The sequence below is a fragment of the Corticium candelabrum genome, chromosome 14, assembly GCF_963422355.1.
Source record: "Corticium candelabrum chromosome 14, ooCorCand1.1, whole genome shotgun sequence".
Taxonomy (NCBI): Eukaryota; Metazoa; Porifera; class Homoscleromorpha; order Homosclerophorida; family Plakinidae; genus Corticium; species Corticium candelabrum.
The window spans coordinates 6,219,765-6,228,371 of record NC_085098.1 but is presented as its reverse complement, the minus strand read 5'-3'; the positions used below and the strand labels follow the sequence as shown (position 1 = coordinate 6,228,371).

The 8,607-nt window shown below is 40.6% G+C and overlaps 3 protein-coding genes across 5 annotated transcripts in view; 2 read left to right on the top strand and 1 right to left on the bottom strand.

Moving 5' to 3' along the window:
* The first annotated feature begins 107 nt into the window (after positions 1-107).
* Positions 108-3,760, top strand: LOC134189553 (vacuolar protein-sorting-associated protein 36-like). Of its 2 annotated transcripts, XM_062657860.1 has the most exons (15): positions 108-206; positions 292-360; positions 433-503; positions 666-780; positions 1,322-1,426; positions 1,488-1,562; positions 1,736-1,768; positions 1,844-1,921; positions 2,064-2,119; positions 2,181-2,259; positions 2,317-2,382; positions 2,447-2,511; positions 2,621-2,705; positions 3,249-3,325; positions 3,387-3,760. In XM_062657860.1, exons 1-15 carry the CDS (start codon positions 111-113, stop codon positions 3,475-3,477), a joined length of 1,161 nt encoding a protein of 386 aa, XP_062513844.1. In that variant the 5' UTR covers positions 108-110; the 3' UTR covers positions 3,478-3,760. The 2 variants fall into 2 exon arrangements, with proteins under 2 accessions (XP_062513844.1, XP_062513845.1); XM_062657861.1 differs by lacking the exons at positions 108-206; positions 292-360 and having other exon boundaries at positions 498-535.
* Positions 3,761-3,871: 111 nt separating this feature from the next.
* Positions 3,872-4,761, bottom strand: LOC134189722 (DNA replication complex GINS protein SLD5-like). Its single transcript, XM_062658084.1, has one exon. It carries the CDS (start codon positions 4,642-4,644, stop codon positions 3,961-3,963), a length of 684 nt encoding a protein of 227 aa, XP_062514068.1. The 5' UTR covers positions 4,645-4,761; the 3' UTR covers positions 3,872-3,960.
* Positions 4,762-4,772: 11 nt separating this feature from the next.
* LOC134189721 (protein Jade-1-like) overlaps positions 4,773-8,607 on the top strand; it is an 8,271-nt gene continuing 4,436 nt past the window's right edge. For both annotated transcript variants that reach the window (XM_062658083.1, XM_062658082.1), the window contains exons 1-10: positions 4,773-4,905; positions 5,687-5,755; positions 5,835-5,951; positions 7,315-7,355; positions 7,431-7,481; positions 7,733-7,839; positions 7,901-7,965; positions 8,029-8,118; positions 8,183-8,245; positions 8,311-8,432. In XM_062658083.1, coding sequence (XP_062514067.1) covers positions 4,894-4,905; positions 5,687-5,755; positions 5,835-5,951; positions 7,315-7,355; positions 7,431-7,481; positions 7,733-7,839; positions 7,901-7,965; positions 8,029-8,118; positions 8,183-8,245; positions 8,311-8,432 — 737 coding nt within the window. In that variant the 5' untranslated portion in view covers positions 4,773-4,893. The remainder of the gene's footprint in view (positions 4,906-5,686; positions 5,756-5,834; positions 5,952-7,314; positions 7,356-7,430; positions 7,482-7,732; positions 7,840-7,900; positions 7,966-8,028; positions 8,119-8,182; positions 8,246-8,310; positions 8,433-8,607) is intronic.

Here is an 8,607-nt window from a genome sequence, read left to right as displayed (position 1 = left end):
ACTTCCGGCGAAAGGTGTGCGTGTATGCCTCGATCGTTCCGATTCCCGTAATATGTCGCGAGAGGGAAGGTCTGGTGCCATACCCGGATACCTATTGAGTTCCCGTATCAATGGATAGGTTCATTTGGACAGATGGAATATTTCTCGCATTCGAGAAGCCTACTATTCAGCAGCCTGGTGTAAGGATATACGACGGAGAAAACAAAGTGAGACTGGGTCTTCTTGTGGGCATGAGTAGTAGCTACGGCTAATGCTCGAGCTCGATACTCCTCTTCTAATATAATTGTTCAGACTGCGTTTGATTCTGGAACACTGAGACTGACATCTCACAGAGTAATGTGGGACGATGATGAAAATGAAGTGAGTTCGATTGCAGTGGGCAGAAAATAGTGACTATGCTTGGTGTTTTTGAATGTGCATTGCATGTGGCAGGGTCGTGCTTTGGCTCTACACCACTCGTTGGTGAAGAGACTTGAAGAGTCAGCGTCTACTTTCACTAGAAGGTGAAACTAATGCCAAGTAAAGTCGCATCAAGGTTTTAAATAATTACAATTAATTAATTAATAAGTTTTTAAAAATAATTTTAATTTTATTTTCTATTGTTCTCATCGTGGTGGTTTTTATAAAATAATAATCACAGCTTGTTCTCGTTGTCATGATTGCAGTGCAAAAATTATAGTTCATCTTGATGCACCACTATCTCGCTGTGAACAAGGCCCATGTGTGCAAAGTCAATTTTCCTACATCAGGCTGTCATTCAAGAAAGGTGGACAAGCAGACGTATGCGTGCAGCAGCTATTTATCTATTTATTTATTTATTTATTTGTTTATTTATTTATTTGTTCATTTATTTGTAGCTGGTTTCAATTTGTGCATTTTCCAGATTTCTACTTTATGTTTTATTCAATAGAGTTTAGTGATATGTTGATTGTTGTTGATGTACGGTATAAAATTTTAGATTTCTGGTTTTCTCACTTACTGTTGCATGCTTTATTTGTTGTCTGTCTGTTTTAATGACTGCCTGTGTACTTGTTTGCTTACTCACTGCAAGGAAAGAGAATTCTAGAACTACAAACATTCAAGAGACTTTTGTTTTCATCAGGATGGTGTGGTAAACTTGCATCTCAAGTACACACATGAGCACCTGCTGTGAGGCATTAAATCTGTAGCACTTATGCTCTCATGAAAGTTTATTTTGTGTGGATTCTTTTTGTTTGGTGCTCTGTTTGTTTGTGTGAACAGATTCCGAGTAATGCAAGTTAATAGAAATGAAACCATCAATTGGTAATGTTGAAATTGTCAACTGTTGTCATGTTTACAGTTCTACTCTTTATACAAGCAAGAGCTACTGAACAAAGCATGGGAAATTATTCAGAAACCAACCGAAGAAAGGGCAGGACAAAAAGAAACAAAACCAAGTGGGAGAGTGAGACAACTATAATACGATGTCTTCCTGTTGTATCATTTGTTGCTGTATGTGTGAATAGTTTCGAGCAGGTATAGTCGGGATAGAGCGAAGCATGCAAGAGAAGAAACGAGCTACTGACAAACAGATGTCACAGGCAATGGAATATTAGACTCGAGCCAGTCTCTCCCTGCCCCGCCGTTCCCCGGATTGTCACCAGAGCGGAGATTGACAATCTTGGGAATGACGAAGGCGGGGAGAGACTGGCTTGTGTCTAACAGAATATTGGTGCAGTACAGTTCAGTTTACTCATTTTATGGTGCTTTGTAGGCTTTCCAAGATCTCGACAAACTCATTGAAAGGGTGAGTTTACATTTTACATATTGTATAAATATATTATTGCATTTAATTGATAGTAAAATTGATGCATTGATACAGGCCAAAGATATGGTGACGCTCGCAGACAGATTTGCATCAAAGCTCGAAGAGAAGCAAGGAGCTGTTTCAGAAGATGAGGTACTTGTGTACTCAATAGTTTTCTACTATTATTATGTGTTGACTACTTGCTGCTGATAATATTTATGGCACCTAATAGAACATAATAATATATGTATGTCTACTGCTCTATTGTTTATTTACTGTGCTTGTCTTCTTATAGACGGTGGCGTTTAAGTCCTACCTTCTCAGTATTGGCATTGCAAACCCTGTGACAAGGTCTTGTGTAGCTGTTGTTTCGGCTCCACAATAAGCAATTCACATTCGTCTCGTGTTGTAGAGAAACCCATGGGTCAGGAGGAGCATATCACAGAGAACTTGCAAAACAACTCGCTCAGTTTTTGAAGAATCTTTTGCAGGTAGTTCAGGAATCAGTGTGTGGCAATTTTAGTCGTTGTGATTTAGATTGATTACAGGAGAGTGGTGGCATCATGAGTTTAGCCGACGTTTATTGTCGTTTCAATCGTGCAAGAGGAATGGAGGTCCAGGAACTATTGTTGTTGGATGATAAATTATGCAGTATTATAGACAATGCCAATGTTGCAGTTGGTGTCCCCAGATGACGTCTCTAGCGCTTGTAAACTGTTTGAACATCTACGTTTACCACTGAGGTGAGCTTGTGCACTGCTTGTATGAATTACGATTGTGTGTCCATGTTCTACATTCGTGTCTCAGCTGCACGCTACTATTTCTTATGGGCTTGTCGAACTCTTGCTTTAGGTTAAAAAAGTTTGACAGTGGAGTACTAGTGGTTGAGCTCGTGTCACACAGCGAGGACGCAGTAATTGGAGACACAAGACAGTTGGTATGTGAAATGTTGTTGTGTATCATGTTTAATGTTTGTTACCAGTTTAGTTAACTTTGTAAGTTGCCAAAATACTAAAGATACATAAGAAAGGAAACTCCTGCCGCATTTAATTAAGTGATTTGACTAGTGTATGGTTCCAACAGATTCGACATCTAGAGTCTTGTTTTAGTTGTCGACATGGTGTGGTGGTACTTTAGTTATTTTGTTTGCTTGTTCTTATAGCCACACAAGTTGGGTGTGTGGCAGTCTCTCAGTACTTTCATACAATTGTAATGTACAGAGACAGTACTTCAAAGCATGATTTCCGAATTAAAATCTTGCGTGAGGATTGTTAACTTGTTTTCGTATTGTTTGATATTTTCAATTATTGTACAATGAGTCAATGATTTTTTTTGTTTTGGTGTGACAAGATGGATATAGAGTTAAGTTGTGGTGTTACAGTACTGTAGTAGACAGGTTTGTGTACAATGGGGACTGCAACTTACTGAATCAACAGTCAGCTGTCTGGGTTCACATTGACAGTTTGTTTTACAATTTTAGGCAGAAAGGAATGGTTCTCTTACTGCTGAAGAACTTGCTCGAATAGTGAGTATTTCGGTGTTACTTGCAAAGGAGAGGTGAGATATCAATAAACAGTGATTTATGTACATCTTGTTTGTAGCAAATTTTTATGTCCAGGCTTCTACTGGCAGAACGCAAAGGGCAGTTATGTCGTGATGATTCTATTGAGGGTTTAAAATTCTATCCTAATCGTTTTACTAGAGCTTGAATAATTGTGATATGTATAGCTATTGCAATTGCCTGTTGACTATAATTTAATTATGAATTTAAGGAACATTTGCTTTTAGACTGTGTTGCTTTGTCAGTGTTCCAAATTTTATGGCGGAAGTAGTCGTCACCTTGGCAACAAAATTTTCAGTCGCCAAGGAGTTTAGGACTGTTACATATATTTCATAAATATCAAATAGTGATACTGATTGTTCTGGTAAGTAAACAATATCCCAGGACCCCAGAAGTGCCACCCCCAGCCCAACCTTAGCAATTTCACTATTCTAACTCTACAGCATAAAGCAAAAGTTTGCTGGGTCCAAGATAACTTGAGTGACTCTAGTCGTCAGGATGGCAACCTCGCTGGAATACTTGGTCATCACACGAACTCAGTTAGTCGTCAAATGACAACTTGACGACCACTTTTTCGACACTGTATTGTGCTGTTATTTTGTAAAAAAATTTACCTTGTTAATTAAAGCCATTATATCAATGATATTGAATCGTTTGCTATTAGCATTGCAATAGGTTTATATCTCATCAAGTGCTGACTGCCTTCTTCGAGATCTGCAGCTTCTTCGTCTTCATCATCGACAAGGACTCCTTCACATCGACGTCGCACCTTCAAGAACACATAACTGTCCATATTGGGTCGTACAGCAACTTTCTCTCTATTCAAAGACTGAAGGTTAGCAGGCATATGTTGTAGTACAAGTGAACTCATGTGAGACTCGACGTTGTTGCAATACTCCTTTGCGTATGTCAGTTCTTCACTAGAGAGTCTACATGGTTGCTCATCACTTCGACGATCTTCCTCTTCCAACAGACTGAAGACATACTGCTCGATCTTTTTCAGACGAGTTCTCAAATAACTTGCCAATAGATAGCGTATTCTTTCCACTTCCAACTGATGCAAGCTGGCAACAAAGTCGCCCTTTTTCACACTATTGATGTTCTCCTCCATCACTTTCACTTGTTCCATCATGCATTCCACAACTTCACTCTTAGGTGGCAGTAGCTCAGGAGCAAGTTTCTCGTTCATCCACGTCTGTTCAAGTTCTCTGTACACCTCAGCGGCCGTTACAACTTCTTCATCGTCATCAAAACCACTCACATTAGTGTCTTCGAGAAAATTTTTGCTTTTACTGTTTGACCAAACAGAAGACATCTCTACCGGGTCCCACTTCTCCAAGAAGAACGTGACGACTACTTCTACTTGCTACTCAACTCTCTCATCGGTGAATCGACACGTTGATGTCAACAGCTTGACGCTGGACCGTGACGCGTGCGCATGTACGAAATATGGGCGGGAACACGTGATCTGGTGAAGGACTTGGCGCTTTGTTCATTTTCAGAGACGACTTTTCGCAGTTCAACACAAGCACGTATTCGAACACACTCAACTGGACGAATCTAGATGCAAAGCCAGGTGAGTCCCCATTGAGGAAGAGCACCCGCTGAATTTCGTTTACCTGTTGCAGAAGAGGTCCGTGGTAGAAACAAAAAAAAGTTCCTGTTGTTTCTGTTCGAAAATTAGGACTGGCTGAGCTATGCAACGCTGTTTTGCATGCAAGTGGCCGCTAGATTGATCGAAAATTGCTTTCTTTCTTCCTGCCAGGCACTTGGGGCTGTCTCTGAACGGTGTGCATCGAGGCAGTGATATCCTATAAGTCGTAGAAATGAAACTTGCGCGTAGTTTTAGGTTACTAAACATTGCCTCGGTTACCAGACCGTTTCCTCTCCGTCGCGGCCTGCACGCAGGAAGTGCACTAATGACTGTCTGACATCGATATTACGTCCTGCCTGAAGACAACTCAGATCAGACAATTAGCACATTAGCTAATAGGATAGGCAACGCGGAAGTTGTAGGTGATAATTAATCTCAGCACTTGCAGCTGTCAATTCACTATTCTAGCACACATCACTTACTCTATACAGTAGAGCAGCAGTTCTAGACGTGGCTATCCGTGTGAGAGGAGATCCTGATGACAAGATGCATCAAAGGTTAAAAAATGTTTTTATTAACTAGTTTTTTGTCACTAGACCATTAGCCCCATTGATATCAATATGTATGGGTAAGTCTAAGATCATGCATTACAATTCAATTAACCCAAAGGATTTTGCACCTTATTTTTCACATGTTTTGATTTTGTCTAAGCAATAATTGATATTGTTAATTGATAACACAATGCATTTCGATGATCCTCTAGTCTCCTGCGGGACATCATGGCCAGTCTACCTGTCCTAAAGAGAAAGAAAATGGGAGCAAACCAGCTGAGGTTCATCACTTATTTATGTTGCTTACTCTGTTCTCTCTCTCTCTCTCTCTCTCTCTCTCATGATGTTTATGTGGTTTAGATTTTTAGAAAAGATCTTATAAGTGCAATGAAATTACCCGATGGGCAGACGTTGCAGTCCGGTGAATATCATATTATTACTGATTCTTGGAAGCTGGAATGGGAAAGAGGTGTCCAGGTAATGTGATGTCTGTAACATGGTTGTATACTATAGGTTCGTTGTTTTGTTCAAGTTTACTGTTGTCTGTTTGTTTTTGTTTGTTGAGTTGTTTGTCTGTCTGTTTGTCTGTCTGTTTATCTGTCTGTCAGATCTTTATATTTCATACATATAAACTATTACAAGCTATAGATACGAAAGTCCGTTATATATCAATTAGACCCACGCGGGTCTCTAAAAAAATTATCAATGTAGGTTGCATGCAATTGGACACTAAATATGTCACTAATGTCATTTTCTTTGCTTCGTGAGCTGTCTGTGTGTCTGTCTGTCTGTTTGTCTACGCTAAAAATCAGCAAGTTCTATGAGAACTAGGACCCAAGATGTCCCTAAGTACGACTAAGAGTGAAACAGTTGACAATAAGTTAACAGAGTTACTAATGGCACCAACTGAGTCACCACTATACTGGACTCTGCTCATCTTCTGCAGTAACACTCTTGCATTGCACTGCTGCATCGTAATTGAGAATTGCGTCCTCCAGTAGTTCTTGAACTCGTCCTGTCTGCACTCAGTTGTCCAAGTTGCTGTTGAGGAGAGCTGGTTGAGATATTTTGGGGCCTCTTGCCCCCACCGACCAAAGTGCTCCATCACCAGAGGAATGAAATTCAGTGTAGTTCCACAAGGATGTGCCTTGTTGGCATGTTTGTCATTTTTCAGCGTTTCTCTTCGAGTTGCTGCTGTTCCATCTTCTAGGGCTGCCTTTGGAAGAGCGTCAAGTGCCCATGGATGTGCCAAAGAGATGTCTAACTCCACTTCTTTACCGGAGTCAGATCTGCTGTCACCATCCAGAAAGTGTGTCTGTCTCTCTGTCTGTTTGTCTGTCTATCTGTCAATCACATATATTTGAACTTTTATCTATGATACATTTGGCAATGCAGGGTACTATGTACTGTCCAACTACTAGTAGTGTTCATCAACTAAACTAAGCTAAAATTGAAACTCGTGTAAAACAAAATGAGGACTACAGTTAAAGCTACAGTGTACAAACAAAGCCTCCAGTACCAACTAGTGGCTGAAGTACTGGGTGGCAAAGAGGTTACATCTGTTGTCTTCAGACAGCGAAGATAGCTTTTTAGAGATGACTCTAGCATTACACTTCTGGAGGTGAACAGAAAAGCGTTTGGACCAGAAGTCGATAAACTCCGCAGCGTTTGGTCATCCCACTTTGTCCGATGACTTCTGTTTATCTCTCTGTTTGTCTGTCTTTCTGTCTCTGTGTCTGTCTGTCTGTCTGTCTGTCTGTCTGCCTGCCTGCTTGCTTGTTTGTTGCTGTGTGGTACCTGGTGTACACAAGGCGCACTTTCTCTACCTTGTTGTGATTAGGTATGTGTCAATGAAGTGTCGTCGCTGAAACCTCACGTCAGGTGAGAGTTGATTGAGTTCAAGTGCTGTTGTTGTGATTATGTGATGTGTGGTGAACTCTTGCTTTCCGCTCATAGACGGATTAACAAGAGTCCAAAGAAACGAGTCTACACCGACGAATACAAACTGTAAGCAGCCTTGGTTTACTGGCCATTGTTGATTAGTTGCTATTGGAGGACATCTTGTTGCTTAGAAATTCATATCCGTTTGTCTATCTGTCTGTTTGTTTATCACTTTGTTTGTCTGTTTGTGTATCTGTTTGTTTGTCAGCTTGTTTATATGTTTGTCTGTCTACTTGTTTGTTGATATGTCGTGTTCACGTTTTGTGTTTATTGTTAGTTGTATTAGCTTGTACACGTAAACCCTATTTCTCTTACAGTCCTAAGCAGCGCATCAAAACTCCAATTCCATGTCAAAGCGAAGTGACATATGACTTGGATCAAATGGACTTGTGCTGGTTGAAGTTGTTAAACAGGAGACGTAGAGGTGAGCTACGAGTATACATCAACACTATCGGTCTAATGACCAACGTGCACTATTGATGTAGGATGTAATCGTGGAACAATTGAATTGGAGTGCTTCGAGAAGGCAATAACACATCTGGAACTAGAGGTGAGTCTCTTACTTTTTGTTCACGAGTTGTTGCTTCGAATGCATTTGATTCCATTGCTTCAGTGTCATCGCAAGTTTGTTGATGCAATAGCAACCAATGAAGGTCTTGGTATCGAGTATGACGCAAGCATTCCGTGTGATGTCTGCGGCGAGGTTTGTTGACAGTGAGTGGCTTCAGCAATGCGCCACGTGTAAACAGTTGCACGTTGTGCTTTAGACCGACGGGGAGGAAGGGAACGAAATGATATTTTGCGATGTGTGTAACGTCTGCGTTCATCAGGTGAGATGTGTCGTCGGCGTACCTTCGGTCGGAATGTTTGTATGTGATGCTGTGGCACGTGTCAGGCATGTTATGGAATTCAAGTTATTCCCGATGGTTGTTGGCTGTGCCGGCCGTGTATGCAAAACGTTCAACATCCGGAGTGTGTGCTGTGCCCAAACGAAGGAGGAGCACTGAAACCCATCAGGTACACCATGATCAAAGTGTTTCTTACTTGATTGTATAACTTTATTTTGACTCTCCTCCAAGTCGTTATAATACTAGAATTAAAAAGTTTTTTTGAAATAAAGAGAAGTGTAGAGATTGCCAAGAAACAATAGAAACAAGTTTTACATAGTAGTAATGACATCATACAGTTTTAC